This window comes from Rana temporaria, chromosome 3 (assembly GCF_905171775.1).
Source record: "Rana temporaria chromosome 3, aRanTem1.1, whole genome shotgun sequence".
Taxonomy (NCBI): domain Eukaryota; kingdom Metazoa; phylum Chordata; class Amphibia; order Anura; family Ranidae; genus Rana; species Rana temporaria.
This window is the reverse complement of record NC_053491.1, coordinates 424,851,231-424,876,620: the sequence shown is the minus strand read 5'-3', so window position 1 is coordinate 424,876,620 and position 25,390 is coordinate 424,851,231. Positions and strand designations below refer to the sequence as shown.

At 41.3% G+C, this 25,390-nt stretch overlaps 1 protein-coding gene across 7 annotated transcripts in view; it reads left to right on the top strand.

Moving 5' to 3' along the window:
• The window catches only part of NSD3 (nuclear receptor binding SET domain protein 3), a 198,281-nt gene that overhangs the window by 115,251 nt on the left and 57,640 nt on the right, over positions 1-25,390 (top strand). For all 7 annotated transcript variants that reach the window (XM_040346229.1, XM_040346228.1, XM_040346227.1 and 4 more), the window contains exons 7-11: positions 9,981-10,081; positions 15,837-15,882; positions 16,201-16,331; positions 17,587-17,706; positions 23,651-23,777. In XM_040346229.1, the coding sequence (XP_040202163.1) occupies positions 9,981-10,081; positions 15,837-15,882; positions 16,201-16,331; positions 17,587-17,706; positions 23,651-23,777 (525 nt within the window). The remainder of the gene's footprint in view (positions 1-9,980; positions 10,082-15,836; positions 15,883-16,200; positions 16,332-17,586; positions 17,707-23,650; positions 23,778-25,390) is intronic.

The window sequence follows — 25,390 nt, the reverse complement described above, 5'->3', positions numbered from 1 at the left end:
ACAGAACGGTGTAAAACAAGGCAGATTGCTGTTCTGTCAATAGGGAAGGCATGGATCCTGTGTTCCTGCAAAGCAGGGACTAGGATCCACACCTTACCCTAGCAAAAGCACCTCCCACACAGTGGAAAAACACTTGCTTGGAACACAGTTAACCCTTTGATGGCCCCTGATGTTAACCCCTTCCCAGCCAGTGTCATTAGTACAGTGATAGTGCATATTTTTTTAGCACTGATCACTTTATTTGTGTCATTGGTCCCCAAAAAAAACGGTGTCGTACGTCACCACGCTTTGCTAGAGCATTTTTTTTTTTCACGATCGTGTGTATGCAAGGCGGGCTTGACAAGAATCACAAACAGAAAAAGACAAGGGTGGGACTTTGAATGAAACGTGCATCCCAGGAGAAAACACGGAAAAATAGAATATGGCAGATATCTAGTCCGATAGAACCAAAAACGTTACATGAGAGCATTGCATGACGACAATTGACAATCAGTTTTTTAATCGCATAAAAAATATAACAAAAACAATAATGACATAACACATCTAGTATGGTAGTCAAAAATTGAATAGTACATAATTCTATAACAATCAATGGTATTAGAGTATAGTAACATCTTTGGTTCATATATAAAAACAGTAAAAGAGAGGGAGGCCAATTCATTCAAACGTGTCTCCATGGTAAAAAATATAAAACTTACATAAGCTGGCACAGTCCACTTAGTATAGGGACTGGTTGGTAGTAATGGTATTACCATATATATATGCAAAAGGGCGTCTAATTGGCTCACAGTAAGCATATTTGGTAAATTTTGTAAATATTATTGAACAAAGCCAGTTCCCTTAAAATAAATCTCCAAAGTAGTTATGACCTGGATTGGTTGGTAAATTCCAATCGATGTATGAGATAGTAGGTGATGCAGTAGCAGTATGTATGTGAGGAGGCATCTTATTGGCTCAACGCGTTTCATGGCTACTGCCACTCTTCAGGAGCAGATATGAAGTAGGAGTCTAAAAAAATGAAAGCAATAAGATTTAGGGTAGATAGGTAAACTGAATCTGTGTGTGGGGAAGGAGGGAGAAATAGAGTAATAGCAATTCCTAAAGTAACTTACAGGTATGCCTGTGGCTATGGGTATAGGCGTAGAAGGTGGGGGGCCCGGTCGGAGGAACAACAGCCCATGGGAGCTGAGGTGGATTACCCCACCATGCAGGCTGGAAATCTGGTAAAAACTTGGGGTTCCCAAAAAGGGACCTCCATGGATAGAGATTGGGGATAGGTCTTCCATAGGTGTTTTCCATATTGACAAAAATCACGTCGAGAAAAACTTTGTTTTGTCCATGACATTAAAAACGGTCGTGTGTACGCGGCATAATACTTTGTTAGTCACCGACACAGAACGTGTATGCATTTTAGGAAAAGCAGAGATAAAATAGAAGTCATTAGAAAAAGGTTATTGTTTCAAGGTGGTGATGCAAGGGAACCAACATGGCGGCCAGACATCTAGCAGTTTTTTAAAAGAGAGCTCAGTGATAGCAACTTCCGTGACTCTCTCTTAGCAGGATTCTTTTACATAGCTTTCCACTGGTGTCTACATAGGTCCTTCCCTGGCTGTATTCTAATGCCCGGTACACACGATCAGATTATCGGACGAATGATCGTCCGTTTTTTTTTGTATGCTAATCTCACGTCGAATCTGATGAGTTTACTAAACTCACGAAAATTCTCGTACGGCAGAATAAAAAATCGGAAGTGATGTCATGTGTTGTAATGCATTTGTATTGCATTTTCGAACGACAGCTGTACTGATTAAACGAAAAACGTAGGATCTGGCATCGTACGAAAAAAAATTCCGTGCATGTCCGATAGAATAAAATAGGATGGACTGTCCTGATCGGCTGTCGAAAGCTCTGTACTATCGATCCGATTATCGTACGATCGTTTCGAAAGCGTACGATTTTCGGATCGTGTGTACGGGGCTTAAGGCAGCCCATAGATACAGCTTTAATATTATAGTAGAGGAAGTAAACTTGCCTGATATACAGAAACTTCAGAGAATTGTGCTCATTGTCATCTTGTTAGGTGGGGAGTGCCTATTTGTCTAAGGAAATGATTCACCCAAATCTTGTGCATCATCACCCACAGCTCTTCCTCTTTTTCTTTGGAGGGGAATACACGTGTTTCACATTTACATCTTTATTATCTTCATTCTGTTTCTAACTAGTTACAAGTTTCAAATGTTGAGTCAAGGGATTTTTTTTTTAAATAACAGTGACTTAAGGTTACTGAAAGGCTTGACCTATAAGTTGATCTCAGAGGAGCAAATCAATGCTGGCTAGACCTAAAGTGATAATAATCCCTCAGATTTTATTTTATTTTTTAAATAAGAAACATGCCATAATTACCTGCTCTGTGCAGTGGTTTTGCACAGAGCAGCCCTAATCCTTCTTGCCAACATAGCAAGCTACAGGCTTGTCCATAAGACACACAGAGAATGGCTCGGCCCCGCCCTCACTCCCTCCTCACTGGCTGTGATTGACAGCAGTAGAAGCTAATGGCTCCTGCTGCTGTCTCTAATCAAATGAGAAGTGAGAGAACCAGGAGAGCATCAGTCTTGACTGGATCATGATTGGGCTCAGGTAAGTATGGGGGGGGGGGGGAGCTGCACTCATTCATGGATAGAATGCCTTTACAACTCAGCACTTACTAAATATGCAGCTTTTTATATTAAAACTTTGCTTATGTTCGAGTTTAAGCTGGTGCTATGACCAGTGCCCCAGGTTTTTCTTTTTTTAATTTCAATAGATTTTTATTGATATTCATCAAAAGGGTTACAGTCATGACAAATCAGTAAACATAACATAAGCCCCATGAGGCAAATGAGACCAAAGTGAGGTTACAATAAAATGTAGTAAATAACCGTCTCTTCCGGGTGGAGCGGGCAGAAATTGGGGAAATCTTGCCTAACTAACTCGCTAGGGTACCGAAGAGGACCTAAGTGCCTCTATAGTTAGTACTTGACACCCGAGGGGCCGGACCTAATAAAGAAAGATCCGGGACCCAACCCTTGACACCCCAATTGGGAACCAACTGTGTCAAGCGAAGGGCCCCGAACCTTTATCCCCCACCCACACCTCTCACTAGTATGGGGAAGGAACAAAAAGCCCTCTAGGGAAAGTAGCAAACAAATATTCCCCCGGAAGAGACCAAACAATAAGAGCATTGAAACTCTAGGGCTATGACCCTTAAAGAGTTGTTCAATCAAATAATGAATAATACTAAGTATACTAAGGAAAGCTAAAGAGGTAAAGAAGAAAGGACAGAGGAAAAGGAAATAGAGGTAAGGGGATCAAGGGGATGAGAGCAGTTGAATGCCTAAAACCAGTTGAGATCATAATCCGACCTAATCAGGTACAGGTGTAAGAGTAATACCAACATAGTCAGCCCAAGGTGTCCAAATCTCACGGAATGCTTCGGAGGAATCGTGCAGTATGCTGGACAACTTCTCCTGAATCATGATCCATGAAACTTTTCGTTTAACCACCGAGATGAGTGGTCTAGGTTGTTTCCAAGACTTAGCAATGGCTATCTTTGCGCTCAGTAGGATAAAGTGAACCAACTTCTGTGTGGGCCTGTTAAGTTGTGGTATATGGGCATTTAGGAGGGCCGTATTGGGAGCCCCAGTAATCCGGTGCCCAGTAACTTTGAAAATAATTTTGAATATAATTCTCCAAAAGGAGCGGATTCTAGGACATTCCCACCATATGTGCGCCATGGTGCCCCGCAGCAGACACCCCCGAAAACAGAGGGGATCCGCAGAAGGGAACATGGAAGCCAATCTGGAGGGGGTAAGATACCATCTGGTGAAGACCTTCACGCTGGCCTCCATCAGGGAGGCGCTCTGGCCCCAGGTTTTTCTTTTTCAGGGTGGCTCCTTTCTTTTGCAGAATCCTATGGAGCCACACTTGCATGCAGGGACTAGCGTGGTGTGTCCTTACACTGTGTGCATTAATGAAAACACATAGCTCCGTAGTCTAGGAGGGAAAGGTACTCTCCATGCACCTCCCTTCTTTCTTTACCAAACTAACATACTGGCTGGAGACTGCACTGTCCATTGTGAAGACCGGAAGTTTAGGGAAGCATGAGCCAGCAGCATTGAAAGTTGTAAACTACAAGTGCTGGGGTAAGAATTTTAACAAATAGTTTACTGGGGAATGTTTATTTTATTGTAATCAAAGGTACCCCCTAGGTTTAAAGCGGAAGTAAACCCATCCATAAAACAGTTTCATTTCCGGCACGTGACGGAAATGTAACACTCCCATTGGTTGTGCTCTCAACCAAACTGTCTAAACATCCAATGGCTGGTGTCATAACTGATCACATGTGCAGCATCATGGCAGTTGTAGATGGAACAGAGGCAAAGATGGCAACTTCCTTGTCTAAAAACTATAGGGATGTTTACTTACACTTAAATACTACTGGGTCTGCATTGTATATGATGGCATTGACAAGGTTGTGGCTATTCTATGGTGAAGTGGAGCAGCTTTTTTTATTATGAATGAGTGAGGAAGGATTGAAACCTCTGTCAGGTTTTTACTGCTATCTATGGTTCCATTGGAGATTCCACGTCACAGACAGAACTGATGTTTTTCAGAAGGAATTTAAGACGAAGGGTACATTTTTAAAAGTACTACCTAGGCAGAGTTAACATTTGGAAATGTTCTTTATAACATAGCTTATAGTTTGCCTCCACCCCCTCCCTTCATCAATATCTTGATGAAATAAAAAAAATAATAAACTTTTCCCTTTTTATTACATACCATATAAAGTATTTGCCTTCATTTGCATGCAGGCTGCCCTAAGTTATACTCACATATAATGCTGAGCCTCCATGACTTAAAGAACTGAAATCCAGTGAACAAAAGGGGTAAGTAAGGCTGTGGAGGAAAGGAGTAGAAGATGCTGGACATCCTCCAGGCAGGTAATGAGGCAGGCTGTATCTGACTTCCTACAAAGCAGGCAGAATATTAGCATGCATAAAAAAGGGGATATACTCCAGGGATAAAACTATAATCCTGCCACTTTATAAAACCCTGGTTAGGCCACATCTGGAGTATTCTGTCCAGTTCTGGTCACCAGTCCTCAAAAGGGATGTGCTGGAACTGGAGAGACCAAAGAAGGGCAATGAAATTAATAAGAGGACCGGCTGCAAACATTACATTTATTCTCACTGGAGATGTGACACTTGAGTGGGAACATGATAGCGATCTGCAAATACCTCAATGGGGATCCCAGCATAGGAAAAAAACTATTCAGTCCCAGGAAGTGTAAGAGGACACGGGGCCACACATTGAGACTGGAGGAGAAGTGGTTTAACCTTAAACTGCGTAGGGGGTTCTTCACCGTTAGGGCAATAAGGGTGTGGAACTCTATTCCACAATTAGTGGTGGCTGCAGGAAGTATGGATATTTTTTAAAGACTTTTGGATGTGCATCTTAAAAAACACAAAATACAGGGATGTGGGAAATTATTATAGACACTGAAACACGTACACCTACACAGGTTTAACTGGATACACTATTGTTGTTTTTTCAGACTTACCTACTATGTAACGATGTAACTTCTAAAGCACATAGTGAGAAGCTCTGTAGCAGAGCCATATTAGACGAGTATTTTGGTTGGTATTGGCATTACAGTGGACCCTGGACAAGCAGAGAAGCAGAATTTGCCTTTTGTTTTTAAGAATGCCTCTGTAGTCACTGCCACCTTGGAACAGCTCACCCTCCATGTTCACAAAAGAAGTATTTATTCAAGTCGGGTCTCAGCTCTTTGCTCTTTATCCTCTTCCTGTGCACCTGCTCATTACTTATGTTAGATCAGAAAGGTGGCTGGCTGCAAGTTACTTCTTGGAGAGGGGCAGAATGAACTGAGATGTGGACTACTTTCTGATACAAACACATATAATAAATTGCTCCACAGTGCCTCTTGCTACATAGGTCAGTTTGACCTTTTAAGAGTTATACACATGTTATGTCTTGTGCTGATGTGTGTTGGTTTAAGGAAACCCATTTTGTCGAATGGGCTTTTAATGCATCAGAATCAGCCAAGCTCATTTTTTTTGACACGCTACTTTGTTACAATGCTTAGTGGTGTGCTGCAGTGTATGTGTGTCAGAGGTGTTATGAATGGCACTGCAACACACTGCAGTGGATAGATGTAAATGGGCCCTTGTTGTTTTATTAAGAATAAGTAAATATTTGAATTTCTATAGCTTGCCCACAGTTTAAGGGCACTTTCACACTGACGGATTCCGTGAGAATCCGTTCCTTAAATATCCGCTTGCTCAGCGGGGATCGCTCCGTTGATCCTCACTGAGCCGGCAGATGACAGGGCGGTCTCCGCACACTGTGCAGGGACCGCCCTGTCAGATCTCCGCTCTCCTCTATGGGGGGATCGGATGAACACTGACCATCTGTCCGTGTTCACCTGATCCGATCCACAGACGGATGGAAAAATAGGATTTTCCTCCGTCTGCAGAATCGGACCATAGCGGGGACCGATGAGATCGGGTGTCAGCCGATGTTCAGCCGCTGACACCCTCTATCCCATAGGGATTAACGTATGTTCCTTTTTCATCCGAAAATGGATGGATGAAATACGGACATACTGTCCGCACATGTGAAAGGGCCCTTACTTTAACCATTTACACAAATTACTAGTTTTTTGTACAAACCATTTTCAGAGCTGCCCTTGCAGGGTAATCACCACAAGCAAAGCCAGAATAAACTTTTTATGCTTCAGCAGATAAAGATGGGCAAATATACATAGCTGACAGCCTTATTAATTGCATTACATTATTGTATTTAATATGTGTTTAACTTAAATTAACACTAAGGCCCCTTTCACACTTGTGCGACTTGTCCTGCGATTTGGGACTGCAGCGACACATGACAAGTCGTTCCCCTATGATTTCTAATGAGTACCATTCATATCTGTGCGACTTCAGGTTGTCCCTGCAACACTTCAACTTTGATGCGAGTTGAGGTCCATAGACCTCAAGTTTACACAGGCAAAACTGCGGCCACGAAAATTGTGAAAGGGGCCAAAACTATATTCATTTTCTCCAAAGCTAATCCATACAAATTCACTACTTATCCTGTAATCTATTTTTCATGAAATTGTTTATTACTGTGACTTCTGCCTCCTTGTAACATCCTCTGTGAGCTCCCAAACATCTCCAAACCATTGCTCTATGCACATAACATATCCAATAGTCCATCTCAAGAGTGAGCAAGAGAGGGTGGCTACGTTCCTACATACAGTGAGACATTGAGAAGGAACGTAGTCACCCTCTTACAGGAATTTGGATCACTGCAACAAAAATAGAGAGATTTGGAGGAGGCTGAGAGCAATAGAAGGTACTTGATTACAATTTATTTGTATTTTTTTTTTTACCAGAGTCTAGTGTCTCTTTAAACTGTGTTTAATCCGATTGTAAATACAGAACATAACCACATTTCAGATAAAGTTTTCTTGTTACTTGTCCCCCCTATACATTGTAAAGCACTGCATAAACTGTTGGCGCTTTATAAATTGTGTATAATAATAATAATACTTGTTAGCAATAAAGGAAGAAATAAAACGCATTAGGCAATAACCATTTTTTCTGTTGTCTATTTCCAGAAACAGTTATGCCGCGTATACACGACCATTTTTTACAGCCCGAAAAACAACAACGTTAAACACGTCGTGAAAAAATAGAGCATGCTCAAAAAAAAAATTGCCAGTTTTTCAGTACCCGAAAAATGCTCTGAAGCCCACACACGATCGTTTTTAATGACGTTCAAAAAAAAATTCATTTTTTAAAACCCGAAAAACGGTCATGTGTGTGTACGCGGCATTACTTATCTTCCACTGTTTTTCTGGAAGAAAGTGTGACCATGGGTATATGATGTATTTAAAAATGGTTTGATAATGTAATTATTTATTAAATAAGTTAATATTTAGAAATTGGTATGGTTTAACACATCATACTTAAAGTAGTCAAATATTATTCAAGCTTAAACTTGCTCCCACCCCCATTCTAAGCCCTATAATAACTACCCTGTAAAGGAAAGATGTTTATTCTTACCTGCTCTGAGAACGCTCCAGTCCGGTCACGTGATTGGTTCCAGGGTAGTGGAGGGACATCCGACAACAGATGCTCCATAGTAAGCCGATGGATGATTTCACCGCATAGGCGTTGCATCCATTGTTGGCAATCTCTCCTGTTCACTGAAGCCCACCGCTGGGGAGATCATGTAACCAAACCGTCCTCAGAATAGCTAAGTATAGGTATCTTCCGTTTACAGGGTAGTTTGTATAGTGTATAGAATGGTGGTGGGAGCAGGTTTAAGCTTTTGATAGTATTTGACTGGATTTGGACTTTAAGTCTGGGTTCACACTAGAACACAGAAGTCCGGTACGTCTCCATTCACCTTTTCAGGCCTGAATTCAGCCCAAATTTTAGGCCGAATTCGGACCTGAAACGGACCAGAAGACGCACAGGACTCCTGTCCAATTTGCACTGGAGTCGCTCCGGAGATGTGTCAACGGGCTCCATACTGAGATGGGCAAAATCTCCTGCCTTGCAAATTGGATCTGGGGAAAACCTGCATCCGATTCGCATTAGTGTGAACCCAGCCTAAAGCTGAACTTCAGGCATTAATAAGTGACTCAAATTAATGCAACTTTGTATACTTTATTAAATCATAATTTTTTTTTAAATATAATAAGTGGAAGTAACTTGGGGCCAAATCCTCAGCCAGCGGGCGTAACGTAATTTTTCCTATTTAGGTTACAAAATTTCTACCTAAGTGCCCGATCCACAAAGCACTTACCTAGAAATTTTGAGCGGTGTAACTTAAATCCGGCCGGCGCAAGGCGTTCCTCTTCTCCAGGGGGCGATTCCCATTTAAATGAGGCGCGCTCCCGCGCCAGCCGTACTGCGCATGCTCGTGACGTCATTTTCCCGACGTGCATAGCGCGAAATTACGTTACGTCGGGCTTTGTGGATTGCGACGGAACAATAAAGTTGCGTCGGGTAAAAAAAAGATACGGCGCCAAAAAAAAATTTTTAAATTAAAAAAAAATCGCGTCGCTAGCAAGAAAGGTCTGTTTTTACAAGGTGTAAACAGTTTACACTTTGTAAAAGCAGCCCTAATTTTGCGTTTGCAAAATAAAACTTACGGAGAAAAAACGAAGCGTAAAAGCTTCGTGGATCTCCGTAAGTCCTAATTTGCATACCCGAGGCGGCATTTCGACGCGAAATGCCCCCAGCGGCGGATGCGGTACTGCATCCTAAGATCCGACAGTGTAATTCAATTACACATGTCGGATCTTCGTCCTAACTATGGAAAACTGATTCTGTGGATCAGTTCCATAGTTAGGACCAGGGATACGACGGAGTAACAGCAGTTACTCCGTCGTATCTCTTTTGAGGATTAGGCCCTTGAATTCTACCAGTTAGGAGTCTCTTGCAATCCCTGTGCAGGAGAGCTCATTCTTGGAGTGGGAGAAGCAGCACAAAGAGTCAGTCAGTTGTGCCGCAGTGCTTATGTGCTAACAATGAGCACCTTAATAGGAGGAGAGAGCAAAGGGACAAGAGGATGAGCCCATCATTCTACTGCTTCTGCTTTCACTGTCTATTCACAGACTGGGGAAGGGACAAGACCTGTGTAGCAGACCTGTGTATCTCTCAAAACTGTATGTAATGTAAAACAGTTACTATAAAGGTATTTCATGGTTTGCCTGGAGTTCAGCTTGGGGGGGCTGGTGGGAAGGGAGTGTACCGCATACAGTGGTTTATTATTCATGTCTTCTGTGTAATTTGTTACTGACAAAAGTACATAGGAGAAGCATGTATCATAATGTGGGTCATTACAGCTCTGCTAGGGGCTGACCCAATACTGGATTAATGCACAACAAAGTTTTCTTTTACCAGGGAGCTCAGAGAAGAAACACCAGAGAAGATCTAATCGGACTCGTTCAGAATCTGAGAAGTCCTTGGACTCTTTGCCAAAGAAGAAAGTGAAGAAAGAGCAGGTGGGTGGAAAGAAGCCAAAACCGTACCATTCTTTAGTGACAAATGGCAAACATACAATAAAGGCCATGTACAAATGACCATACACACGCACACACATAATCCAACACATAATGTATGTGGGTGCCTTTTAAAGTTAGATCCATGTTGTTCAGGGTGATGGTATTACGTACAGGTAGCTGAATACTCACACTGAGTGTTATATATTGTACATCTGGAATCTGCAGGACCACTGTAGAGCAGTAGCAAACATAAAAATAGACCCCGTAGTACACAGTTGTGCTTAATTGTTTGCATAACCTTGGAAAATTGGTAATATATATACATAAATAAAACATGAGTGAGCAAGCAAAACACATTTATTTTATTTCTTATGGGATTCAACTGTAGTTCACAACACAATTGCACAAGTAAACATATGAAATGACCCCTGTTCAAAAGTCTGCATACCCTTAGTTCTTAATAATGTTTATTCCCTCCCCTCTCCTTTAGCATAAATTACAGCATTTAGTCTTTTGTAATAGTTGACTATGAGATCTCCAATTCTTCCAGTTGGTATGGCTTGTCAAAATGCCTCCAGGTCATGCAAAATCTTTGGTCGTCTTACATTAACGGCACATTTGAGAGCTCAATGATATTAAGGTCAGGAGACAGTGATGGTCACTCCAGAACCTTATTACTTTTGTGCTATAACTAGGCTTGTGCTTAGGGTCATTGTCGTGCTGGAAAGTTCCCGAACGTCTGATGTGCAGCTTTCGCACAGAAAAGCCTTTAGAGCTCTTACCCCGCCAAAAACATCAGCGAGCCACCACCATGCTCCACAGTGAGGATGGTATTCTTGACGCTATAGGCCTTGTTGACCCCTCTCCAAACATATCGCTTATTGTTGTGACCATAAAGCTCTATTTTGGTCTTGTCACTCCAGATTACAATGTGCCAGAAGCTGTGAGGCATGTGAAGGTGTTGTTGGGTATATTGTAACCAGGCTTTTTTGTGACTTTGGCACGGTAAAGTTTTTTTCTGGAAACTCGACCATGCAGACAGTTAATTTTTGTTCAAGTATCATCGTATTATGTTCCTTGAAACAACCATGCCATCTTTTTTCATGAGATGCCCAGCCTATATTTCTCCTGAGGTTACCTGTGGGGTTTTCTCTGTATCCTGAACAATTCTTCTGGCAGTTGTGGCTTTTTTGGTCTACCTGACCTTGGCTTGGTATCAAGTGATCCCAGAATTTTCCACTTCTTAATAAGTCATTTAACAGTACTGACTGGCATGTTTAAGGCCTTGGATATCTTTTTATTTCCTTTTCCATCTTTTTTTTTTTAATTGTTTATTTATAAATTTTTCAAATCAGACAAAGTAATCACAAAGTCCAGACATTTGAATGATGAAAGAAAAAAAAAATGCAAGGAAAGTACAGTCACGTTTATGACAGGATACAGACAAGTCTGGTTGTATACAAGTTAGTTATACCATAAAATAGAAAATAAGTGGTGGGTTTAACATGAACAACCTACCATGGCTCCGCTGAGCAGAAACATATATCGACAATCACTGACCCATGCAGAGAAAGAAGGGGAGAGAAAAGAAATAAATCCTTTTCCATCTTTTATAAATTTCCATTACCTTTCTATGCAGGTCTTTTGACAGTTCTTTTTTGCTGGCTGTGGCTCACTATCTAGCCTGCTCAGTGCATCCACGTGTGAGCTGACAAACTCGTTGACGATTTTTACACAGACATTAATTGCAATTTAAAAAAGCCACAGCCATGTTCGAAATGAACCTTTAATTGACATTTTAACCTGTGTGTGTCACTTTGTGTGTCTGTATCAAGGCCAAACATTCCAGGGGGTGTAAACTTTTGATCAGGGCCATTTGGGTGATTTCTGTTATCATTATGATTTAAAAGGAGCCAAACAACTATGTGATAATACATGGCTTCATATGATCACTATCACTTAAATAAAGGACATTTTTTTTGGTATGATTTCTGCCAGGGTATGTAAACTTTTGAGCACAACTGTACAATGTATTAATAAAAATAGGCCAACAAAGTAAAATGTTCATTATGATGTGGCATCCTTTATGGTACTAGCAAATATATTTGTAGGTAACTTGTCAAATAAAAAGATACCAGTGTGTTTATAATCATTGGAAATATTGGAAAGTAATGTTTTTATAATATTTATCAGTTTTAATCTGTCTATATAGTTGTTCTTTGTGTTTTTTTGTCCAATTTATTGTTGTATCCCCCCAACCAGTCTTCTTTGCTGCAGTCAGCATAAGTTAGTATTGTAATACAATACGATATACAGTGGGTATAGAGAAGAATCACCCCCTTTAAAATAATCAAATTGTGTTTCTTTGCAGGCTGAAATGAGGACAGCCACAGTTTTTGTTTTATCCAGCTGTACTTACCCAGTACAGCTTATAACATCCAAGTGAAACATATAAAACCAACATGTCAGAAAAAAAATCAAGAACAGAATCACTGAGTTGGAAAAAGGATTAACCGCCTCCTAAAAAAGCTTGTAAACTCGATCAAGTGTAGCTAATCACCTTTCCAACGGCAGACAAAGCAATTTGACTTTCAACTGTAATCAGCTGTGGTTATTTTGATTAGCTCAGCATGGAAAGAGCTTTCCTGGAGAATTTCAGTCCCTGGTCAGAAAGGCTACCAAGAGGCCTACAGCAAATCTGAGGCATTTGCAGGAATTTATGACAAAGAGTGGTCATTGTGTGCACGTGACATCAATATCACAAATTCTCCACTAACATAGCTTGTATGGCAGGGTTGCAAGAAAAAAGCCTCCCCTCAAGAAAGGCCACATGCAGCATTGACTGAGCTTTGTCAAAACACACCTTGAAGATTTTGAGGCCACATAGAAAAAGGTGTTATGGTCACATGAAACTAAAATGTAATCATTTGGCCTCAACACCATATGATATGTCTGGCGGAAATCCAATACAGCTCACCATCCAAATAACACCATTAGAAGGAAAAGTACCATAAAATTCTGCTCCCCTCTGTCAAAAAGTTGTCAATGGGAAGAAGGTTTATCTTCCAACATGGTAATGACCCAAAGCACACAGCAAAAATTAGCACATCATGGTTGAAGCAGAAAAAGGTGAATGTCATTGCATGGCCTAGTCAGAGTTCAGACTTAAATCCCATTGAAAATCTGTGGAATGACTTGAAGACCGCAGTCCACAAGTGGTCACCATCAAATTTTATTGAACTTGAGCAGTTCTGCAAAGAAGAGTGGGTAAATATCGCAAAGTCTAGATGTGCAAAGTTAGTAGAGACGTATCCCAAAAGACTAAAGGTTGTAATTAAAACAAAAGGTGGTTCAACAAAATACTGACACAAGGGGTGATCCTTTCTCCAAACCAGTGATTTTGTTTTTTTGTTTATTTTCTGACATGTTGTTGTTTTATCTTTCACTTGGATGTTATAAGTTATACAGCTGGATAAAACAAAACCAGTGTCTGTCTTCATTTCAGGCTACAAAGCAACAAAATGTGATTCTTTTAAAGGTGGGTGTTTTTTTTCTATACCCACTGTAAATGGTCTCTTACAAGAGTAAATGTTTGCAGTCTTCTCTTCAGTGAATACAAGGGTGTGCTGTGAGAAGTTTATTTTTTAGACTTTTGTGGCTTTCCTTTCATCCCAACAGTATTCATCATGTGAGAATGTCTGTTGTGACCTAGTACTGCCCTTTCTTCATTGCTGAGCGTACATCACAATGGCTTTCCTTTTCCATAACATTAAATGTAATACTGCCCATGTGGCTAAATACAGCTTTCAATAATGTTTTCAAGATGCCTTAGAAACGTTCATACTCTCTGATGACTACCCTGTAATGACTGATGAAAACCTCACAAGAACAGTAATTGTGTGTCCATTCCTGAATGTGACTGATACAATTTATAGTAGTACTGAAAATTCACATTCTATACTATCTTGTCCTATAGAGTATTACTGCTAAGTGCCACTTTCACATGGGGGATTCTGCCCCCCCCCCCACTCCCAGTCAACTGTGAATCCTACAGACAGCATATACTACTCTATCCCTAGTATCCATACCAGCAAACTAGATGGTCCCCCTAGTTTATGGGGTTAATATTCTTATATCTTGTATTGTAATAAAGAAAAGCACCCAGAAGGCTCCTTACACGTCTCATTGGGTTTATTTCCCTCTCCCTGTCTGTGCGGACAGTCATTCCCAGCAGAGAGACTACATACTCAGGCACAGAGCACAGGCAAAGCACACGCTAATGCCCCGTACACACGATCCGAAAATCTGACGACAGATAGTCCGTTTTTTTTGCATGCTAGTTGTATATCGAACGAGAAAGTGGGTAACCGCTCAAAGAAAACCAGGTGATCTATTTCCTGTGATCCGAGTCTAGGGTGCAGGCAGTGCAATCAAAATGCAGGTTGGGATGAAAGAAAAGAAGCTGGGATAGCCGCACTCCAAAAAAACTCCTCCTTTAATTAAAAAGCACAAAACGCATGCCACAGCAAAAAACAGCACAACAAAAGAAAAGCTGACGTTTCGCACTATGCCTTAGTGCTTATTCATAGCTAGTTTGTAAACAGAAATGAGCGAATAAGTACCTTTCAGCCCAATGAATGGGAGGAGGCTCTAGAAACAATTAAGTTGATCAGAGTCTCCTGTGAAGTTTTGGCGAAGGCGAAACACAAAACAGAGGCGCTGCTGGGAAGATTTGTGTTCCGCCTAACACAGGACAGTCTGAGGAGAAGGCGCGTCTTTTAAATCATTGACGCGCGCAGCACAGAGACTGTCACCGCACCACACCGCACCGCCTGAAAAAAAAGTGAGTGATGGCACAGTGGGGGCAAGCTCAGGCACAGTGGGGGCAAGCTCAGGCACAGTGGGGGCAAGCTCAGGCACAGTGGGGGCAAGCTCAGGCACAGAGAGGGGGCAAGCTCAGGCACAGAGAGGGGGCAAGCTCAGGCACAGAGAGGGGGCAAGTGATGGCACAGAGAGGGGGCAAGTGATGGCACAGTGAGGGGCAAGTGATGGCACAGTGGGGGCAAGTGATGGCACAGTCGGGGCATGTAATGTAATGGCACAGTGAGGAATGTAATGTAATGGCACAGTGCAGTGAGATTTGAAAAAGCCTGTTTCTGTCAGCGGTTCCGGCTACCCCTCAGCTTCCAGAAAGACTAGTAAGAAGGGGGTAGTCTTATACAGTGAGTATATCCCAAAACCAACATTTTTTCTGGAAAATTAGGGGGGTCGTCTTATACGCCCAGTCGTCTTATACGCTGGAAAATACGGTACTGTTAGTAGGCACTACTGTGCCACAGAATTCACAGAGCCTGCCTTCTGAACTACAGAGGTGCTGAGAGGAGGCGTTTCATGAAGTGTAGTCAGTACAGAAATCACAGGTTGCAGGCAGCAAGGTACCATGGGACATATAGTCCTTAGAAATTGAAAGTAATTAGTAGAGAAGACACAACGCATGCAGGGAATCCTGGAAGTTGTGGAAAGACACACAACACTCACAAAAAGAAAGGAGATTTTTTTACTAAGCTTATATCGGACTGTCAAAAATGTTATTACTACTACAATGCTGATGTAATAAATGAAATAGTGTGCTTTGACCAAAGAACACCTTTAATGTTCTGTTAAATTATCTAGTGTAAAGTTTTTTTTTAAATACAGCCAAAGACATGCATGCTGTTATTTGTATAAGTTTATTCTTGTCTGTCTTCATGTGCAGGTGGAAGACACTCCTCTAACAGCGGTACAGACTGGGTTGCAGAAAGGTGAGTCTGTCTGAGAATGGAGCTCCTGCCTACAATATCCACTGCAGACCAGTAACACTATACCATAATCATCACATCTCTATATTAAATAAGCTGCACTCAAAGAATTGTTTCTAGAATGTCCCTAAGGGGTTATACTGCAAGCATACTATCTGGCATGCGGTGCTCTGAATTGAAACATTTTTAAAGTTATTGCCTCTAGAAGATACAGAAATCACATAGCTTCTACATTTACCACATGTCTGCATCCACCATCATTGAAACGAATGGTACTTACCACGTGGTGTGTTAGTGAATCCTGACGCTCCTTGTTTCAAGGGGCCAGTGAGATCTCTGACGCATGCAAGCCCCTGAAGAAGAGAAGCCGGGCCTCCACCGATGTGGAGCTTGCGAATTCCTCCTACCGTGATGCTTCAGACTCTGACTCCCGTGGCCTAAATGATGCACAGGTGAGTTCCCCATCTTACTCGTAACTGCAAATTATAAATGTCTAAATTGCAAAAGTAACCCACAGAAGCCTATTTTGGGTTCCTGTCTTTCCTAACCATTTGTTGAACTTTGTTGGTTGGCATCACTTTTGAGATCTGCATGTAAATAGCCAAAACAGAAAACATCATGGTGCCAAATGGCAAAAACAGGTGCTCTTGCACCTCTTTTATCTTAGTGTTTGCCTGGGTATGCAAATCCAGGTAAATAGAGACAGTGCAGAATTGCAGGGTTGGCATTTGTTAGTGAAAATTCCTGAGCATAACATTCCTTTGCTGTCCATATTCAAATTGATGGAATGAGGTCCTTAAAGTAGAAATTTTGCCAGATTATGCACATTCAAAGCAGTTTGGAACTGTACCCAGACCCCCGCATCAGCAGGGCCTTTCTGTAATGTTTGCTTCAGGCACTGGATTCTGCATTTAGTGCTCACCTTGGCACGTGGCGCAACCAGTGTGGTTAGGCGCAGTACGTAAGTAATAGAACTTTTGTGTTGTACTATGGTGATTGCCTGATAGGGGAGATGCCAATGTTTTTGTTCACAATGTAAGTAATAGAACCTTTTGTGTTGTACTAAGGTGTTTGTTCAGCATTATAGTTACATAGAGTGCATGGTTTACAAAAACTAGAATAAAGACAAGTAGGGGGGAAAAAACTACAACTAGTCAGATTCTCATTCCGCGTACACACAATCGGAAATTCCGACAAGAAAAGTTTGATGTGAGCTTCCGACTGTGTGTTAATCTCCATCTGACTTCTTCTATCGGAATTTCCGACAGCAAAAATTTAAGAGCTGGTTCTCAATTTTTTAGACAAGAAAAGTTCTTTTCGTAAATTCCAATCGTCTGTATGCAATTCCGATGCGCAAAAATACACGCATGCTCGGAATCATTGAACTTCATTTTTCTTGGCTTGTAGTTTTGTTCGTCACCGCGTTCTAGACGGTCGGAATTTTGTGTGACCGTGTGTATGCAACACAAGTTTGAGCCAACATTCCGTCAGAAAAAAATACACAGTTTTCTTGTGTGTGCACGGTATTATAATTCACATGGAGCAAAAAATATAGATGCCATGGATAACTACACCTTTAACTATATAGTCAGCCTTTTATCACTGAACAAGTCCCAAATATCCCTGTTGTTTGTGTCCACATTTACTACATGTATACACATGAGCTGTGAATTATGCTTTCTGTAATACCTGGTCTTCTGAACACAGATCAGCTTTGATAAGCAGCCGGACAGCCCATCGGCCAATGCAGATGCAGATGCCTCTGATGTGCAATCTGTAGATTCCAGCGTATCTCGGCGGTCAAGCAAGAGAGACACAGTGTGCCAGGTATGTATGGAAGCTGCTTGGTTTATAAGGAAATCACATAATCTGTGGCATTAAAGTCCTACAAACAGCTAACTTAGTTTTTTGAGACCACTTACAGAATATGCTTTCCTTTTCTGTCCACAGCAAGACAGGTGAAATATTTCGTGCTTCTTTTTAAACAAAACACACATTGTCCTTCTTTTTAGGATTTTCTGTAGAGCTCCCACTGCTGTTTAAAGTGTTACTAAACTCAGGTCTCCCACAGTACACAGAACATGGAAATTCAATTATTTTAGTAAATATAAACTGCTAAATCCCTTTTCTCATCGGCAGTATATACAGTGGGGATCGAAAGTTTGGGCACCCCAGGTAAAAATTTGTATTAACCCCCCTGGCGGTATTCCCGAGTCTGACTCAGGGTGAGATTTTTGGGCTACGATCGGTAACCCCGAGTCAGACTCGGGCTCGCCTCGCTGAATCCACAGGCTTGGTTTACTTACCTTGTCCCTGGATCCAGCGATGCCACCGCGCTGTGTGAGCGAGCGGGACCTCACTCGATTCACACAGTGCCTCTGTGTGCCGTCGATTTCCGTTCCCTGCGACGTTACGACGCACGGGAGCGGAGAACGGCGCCAAATTCAAAAAGGTAAGCAAACACAATACATACAGTATACTGTAATCTTATAGATTACAGTACTGTATGTAAAAAATACACACACCCCTTGTCCCTAGTGGTCTGCCCAGTGTCCTACATGTACTTTTATATAATAAAAACTGTTCTTTCTGTCTGCGAAATGTAGATTGTCCATTGCAACCAAAAGTGTCCTTTATGTCAAAAATGGTTTTAGAGCAGCTAGAAAACAGCGATGATAAATTATGATCACTTGCAGAATTGTGCGATATCGATTTGTGGGGAAATTTGTCATAAAAAAATAAAAGTAATGACAGCAACAATTCTGCAACTGAGCAAATTTCAGTGATTTTGAGTTGATTACATTATTGAATAATTTTTATTATAATTATATTATTATTTGTTATAAATATTTATTATATTATAATTTATAACTTTGTTTTTAAAAAAAATTCATACCCAGGATGCCCACGAGACTCTTGTTTGGTCAGATTTAAGTGAGTTATTCCTAAGAATTACAGGCCTACAGTATAAAACACCAAATTTCCTTGCAAATAATGGTACCGCTTTTAGCACCTTTTTTTCTGAAATAATCATACCGCCAAGGAAAGATGGAAAAATCTCCAAAAGGCATCAAATTACAGATTAGACATTCTTATAATATGTCAAAAAAAGTTAGATTTTATTTCCATCATTTACACTTTCAAAATTACAGAAAACAAAAAAATGGCGTCTGCAAAAGTTTGGGCACCCTGCAGAATTTATAGCATGCAAAGCTGAGACCTGCCAGTGTCATGGATTGTTCTCAATCATTGTCTGGGAAGACCAGGTGATGTCAATCTCAAAGGTTTTAAATGCCCAGACTTATCTGACCTTGCCCTAACAATCAGCACTATGGGTTCTTCTTAGCAGTTGTCTAGAAAACTGAAACTGAAAATAGTTGACGCTCACAAAGCTGGAGAAGGCTATAAGAAGATAGCAAAGTGTTTTCAGATGTTAATATCCTCTGTTCGGAATGTAATTAGGAAATGGCAGTCATTAGGAACAGTGGAAGTTAAAGCAAGTTCTGGAAGACCAAGAAAAATATCAGACAGAACAGCTCGCAGGATTGTGAGAAAAGCAATTTAAAACCCACGTTTGACTGCACGATCCCTCCAGAAAGATCTGACAGACACTGGAGTTGTGATACACTATTCCACTATAAACTTTCGATCCCCACTGTAGCAGTCTTGTGACTTCTATCAGTGTCCAGCCATGCACTAATTAAAGCTTGTAGGAGAAGTTTTCTGACTGTCCTTTGAGACTGCAGGACCCCTGACCCTCTGTCTGGACAGTGATGATTGGCCCTGTGCTGATCACATGCACCCTCCCAAGAAACAAAAAACCTCTCTAGCAATACACACTAAAGTGAGCATGTGCAGTCTGACTCCATAGTCTTATCAGGAAATTATTAGAGGACAGTGGAAGGAAGGGAGGATGAGAGCAAACAGGATCAAACAGCCTTGTTACACAATTCGGAGGATTAACCCCTTAAGTTCCACAGTGAGTATAACAAGCCTGCTTTACTCCATATACAGACTGATTGTACAGTTGTGGGTTTAGTAACACTTTAACCCTTTCACGCTGAGCGTACCCACATATGTGTCCTCGGCTTTCGGGGGTGATTCCCGCAGCTGCAGGCATCATCCCGGCGATTGGCTTTCCAGGGATAACAACCAATGCGGCTAAAAGCCGCTCGGTTGTTATCCCGGAGGAGCGGGAGGGGACATCCCCCCTCTCCCGCCGCCTCCGCCGCTCTTACCCGGCCTCCCGTCCCACCAGGAGACCCGATCCACGATGCGCCGGCGCCTAGCAAGAGACTGAATCTAAGCCGCAAATGGCTTTGATTCAGTCTCTTCAATGTAAACACGGAAGCAGCGTCATGATGTCACCTCCGGGTTACTCGGCTGCCAATGGCACCGGATTTAAAAAAATATACAGTATTCAGATTCGCCGAAAACGGCGATCTGAATACTTCAAAGTGCAAAGGAGGGATCGGGGGTCTTTTAGACCCCCGATCCCTCCATAAAGAGTACCTGTCACCACTTATTACTGTCACAACGGATGTTTACATTCCTTGTGACAGCAATAAAAGTGATCAAAATGTTTTTTTTTTTTAAAAACACAATTTCATATTATAAAAATAAATAAGAATATTTTTTTTTTTAAAGCACCCTGTCCCCGCAAGCTCGTGCAGCAAAGAAAACGCATATGGAAGTCGCGCCCGCATATGTAAACAGTGTTCAAATCACACATGTGAGGTATCGCCACGATCGTCAGAGCGAGAGCAATAATTGTAGCCGTAGACCTCCTCTAAAACTTTAACCTGGTAACCGTAAAAAAAATTAAGCGTCGCCTATGGAGATTTTTAGGTACCGTAGTTTGTCGCCATTCCACAAGTGCGTGCAATTATAAAGCATGACATGTTTGGTATCTATTTACTCGACATAACATCATCTTTCACATTATACAAAAAAATTGGGCTAACTTTACATTTCATTTTTTTTTTTAATTCATGAAAGTTAATTTTTCCAAAAAAGTTGCGTTTAAAACACAGCTGCACAAATACCTTGTGACATAAATGATTGCAACAATCGACATTTTATTCTCTAGATTCTCTGCTAAAATATATATATATATATAATGTTTGGGGGTTCTAAGTAATTTTCTAGCAAAAAATACAGATTTTAACTTGTAAACACCAAATGTCAGAAATAGGCTTAGTCATGAAAGGGTTAAGCAGCAGGAGCTCATGAAGCAGTGTATTAATACCGCTGTACACGCAGTGGATTACTATTCTAAGTGATTTATTGCTGAAAATATGTTTCTGATTGGGTTTGAATAAATATATAAAGGAAATAAAAATAGCTTGAAGCAGAGTTCCACCCAAAAGTGGAACTTCCGCTCATTTGTGAGGGAGCGGATACCTGTCCATGCGGCACATTATATGCCAGCAGCTCAGCTCCCTCCTCCTTCTCCGGGGCCAGTAGGAGAGCGCAGGGGAGCCTCAGATGCCAGTAGGGACCCGGCGTAAAGCCGCAATGCTTTAATGAACTACTGGGTTCCCTTACCGGTGATCTGCCGATATGGTTCCGGCTAACGAGAAAGTTCCTTTAAGGACTGCGCAGGCGCAATCCTTGCCGACGGAAATCTCCGAACCTCGGCCGGCATCCAGGGCAACGTGGAGGAAAGTGGCCAGTCGGCCTCACGTCCTCGCTTTGCTCGGGCGGTTAGCTCCGCTCGCTCGGCCTCCTGGCTCTTTTTTTTAACATCCTCCAATCCACGGGGATGTTAAAGAATGAGCCTGGATGCCGGCCGAGGTTCGGAGATTTCCATCGGCAAGGATTGCGCCTACACAGTCCTTAAAGGAACTTTCTCGTTAGGGGAACATTAAGGACAAGTCACCGGCAATGGCAGCACCCTACAGCTGATGGAAACATCAGCTGCATTGCCGACATTGCTGGACTCCAGGACTGGTACGTGTCCTATTAATAAAAGTCAGCAACTGCACTGTGTAGCTGCTGACTTTTAATTTTTGCAGGGGTGGGCAGACCTCCACTTTAAGGCTCATATACACCTACAATTTCAAAGTTTAATTGCCTCCTTGACAAAACAGAAGGCCACAATTTTTATTATGTGTTACCTGCCAGAATTGAGCTTTAGCTCTTTTTTTTTACAAGGAGCATTTTTTTATTCACTATTTGGTGGCAAAGTTGTTTTTTTATAAGGTTTCAATGTTTGTATCCTGGTTTGTCCAAAGAGTTCCAAAAATTGTTTTCCTTTCAGTTTATGAAAAACAAATTTAATTAGTGGCTGCTCACCGTGAAAGTAAAGGTGGCTTCTCGTCCGACCTGAAAACAAGCCCAGCAAAATAGCTGACATAAATTCACATAACCTCTTCCAAAAACCTATATATGTGGGCATAATTCTATATTTATATGTTACTCTCCTGGGGTGCATGCCTCATTTAAAGTCCCACCCTATTCCTTATTGTTCAAAATATCGGGGATGGAAGCGCTTGGCTCTATGCCTTGCGCCTCATTTAAAGTCCCACCCATTTAGTTTTTTGCATCTACATAATTCTATATCTATTCAAAGTGTTGCGCTAACAAGAAATAATTAATAATTAAATCAAAATACAAATATATCATAAACATATAAATGTCCAACATGAGAAAGGAGTCCAACAAATAATAGTGAAGAGGTGAATGGTTCCAACAACCAAAAATCGAAGATAGTTTATATCTTCTTCCCTCCACCATAGAGGCCAATCACCAACACCCAAATAAGATGTCTTCTTACCAGAGCTCAAGGACCCCCTGTAAACAGGCAGGTCAAACAGGCTTTGGAAATTCTCCCCCTATAGCACTACTCCAGTCAGAATCAAGCAGCCTCGTGATGATATCTTGGTATATATTCCGGAACAGATAACAGCAACCGCCAAAAGCATAGTACATATGGGTAAAAAAACACTGCATAGTGTAAAACCTTAAAATGAATCCTTTATTAAAAATGAGTACTGCTTACAAAGGTAAAAAGAACATGTGGATGTCTCCATCAAAACAATCCCGGTCAAGTAAGATGACATCTGTCTTCACTTCTGGGTAGTGTGATGATGTGACCTAGCCCCTCCACCCTACACGTTTCGTCACGTTAAGACTTCTGCCAGGGCGATAAATCTATGCCTTGTGGAAAATAACGCTTTCTGTCAGTACATTTTTTTTTGGCATCTATCTTAAAGTGGTTCTTGCAGTAAGGTTAAAAAAAAAATAGGTAGCAGTATGCCCCCCTTCCCCCCTCCCACCTTATACTTACCTAAGTCCTCACTTGATTCATTGCTGTGCCCATTAGTAGAGGCTCTCTCCCTTATTCCCACTCTCACAGGCTTGACTGTCAGTCAATTTCTGTGATGGGACAGGGCCAAGCTGTGTTGTGTGTCTGTAGATGCAGCGCGGCTCAGGAACGAGCCCACAGGTGTGCCTCCACTGCAAACGGCTTGCTGTGTGAGCACACCATGAAGAGGATGAGCCAGGAGTACCGGTGGGAAACCCAATAAGAGGAGGTTCGGGGCCGCTCTGTGCAATTTATAAATCTATTATTTATACTAGGTTTGTATAAACCTGTTTGTTTTTAAAAAAAATAGTTTACAATAACTTTAAATAAAAGCATAGGTGAATACTGTGCATTGAAGTATGAATTGTTGTATATATTTACGGTACTTTTGTCTATGCAGTATAACTTTTATTCTTGATGGCATATGGTCTAGTAGAAGTAACCTAAAAATAACCTTTCCAGATCTGTGAAACTTTTGGGGATTCGCTGGTGGCTTGCAATGGGGACTGCTCTCGTCTCTTCCACCTCGAGTGTCTGGGCATGGATGCATTGCCAGATGGGAAATTTATCTGCATGGAGTGCAAAACTGGTATGTCCATATCTCTTACCCTGTCTTAGAGTGATATTTTAGGCATACTGCTAAATACACAGTAGAAAAAGACATTGTTGTAGTCTACTGTTTCACTTGCCACAACATTTGTACGTTTATTTTTCTATTCTTGTGATTTACACACCTGTCACACTGCACATCCATAAAGATCACTTTACTGTATGTTTTATATTTGAACAATGGGGGAACTAATGGGCAAACCACACTAAATTGAGAATAGCTATCAAATATTTAAAACTACATCCACCATATAATAATATAGTGAAATTAAAGGGGTAAACAACCTAGGCAGCAGCCACAACTATATAATGTTCGCACACTGGTAGTATATGAGAAATGGGGGGTGTTGGGGAGCTTACTAGTATATAATTAAAAAAATATATTATAAATAAATACCTAACAATTAATAATAAAAAGTGCAATGTGCTCACTGATAATGAATGAGTAATTACAAACCAATAAATAAACCAGTGATAACATCAATGAAAAAATTGGCAATAAATAGATCACACAAATATCCATGTAAATAATGTGCAGCAATAAATAGTTTCTTAAAGTGCATAAAAGTGATAGGTGCTGATCAGGTGCATCAGAATTATGTGATAAAGTGCATCAATAGGTAGATTGAGTAATCAATAAAACTAAAAGTCCATAACGTATTAAGGAATGGTGAAAAAGTCTCTCATGCAAATGTGCAATATTAAATAACAATCCAGGGCAGAATCCAAAACATGCAGCCCAGAGGTAATTATTAGAATGTCCACAGGGTAATTTTCAAAGTGCAGTGCTCAAGAAAACAAATCCAAAAACGTGCTCCACTCAGAATGACCAGTAGTACCAGCCTCTCACCTCTAGGAGGCTTACAATAAGCCTTAATGAATTCCCAATGGCCGCAGCTTCTCTGTCCTTATACGTGTGCAGGTCACTTATAATTCCACACCAGCAGCAGCGTTTGGCCAGTGTTCAAGTCCCTCCTTCCTCAGACAAATGGCTCCCATAAGGTGCATATAAGGAGGAAACGCTCACAATAGTGTAAAATCGCAAAAACAAACTTTTATTAAAACGCAATATACACTCATTAAGGATTCCAATAGAGAACATCAGATGTGTTGGCTTCTCCGCTCCCGGCCAAGAGTGGAGATGACATCATCGACGGCTCAGCTTTCCTCACGCGTTACGTGGCTGGTCATGCCACTTAGTCATAGGATCTGAAGCCGTAGGTGAAGGCGATGACTATTATAGAGTGCCGCGTCGTCATGGAGACGGATGTCAACATGTCGGCGGGCTATGTGTAAGAGGTTGATACACAATAAGTTTAATGGCGAATGTTGCCATCTCACAAAGGGGGCCAATAAGAACATGTTAAAGTAGCTGAACTAAAACTATAAAAACTTTTAAATGATCTTAGCCGTCAGGTGCTCCCTCATGTGGTGAATAAGATAAGGACACCCAATAATAAATACTTATGGACGGACACTCCATCATGTGGTCAAAAGCCAATATGACAATGAGATTAGGTTTATAAAAGGGGGCTCCTCACAAATTACATCAATCGCATATAAAATCGCATATAATATATATATGTCCATAAT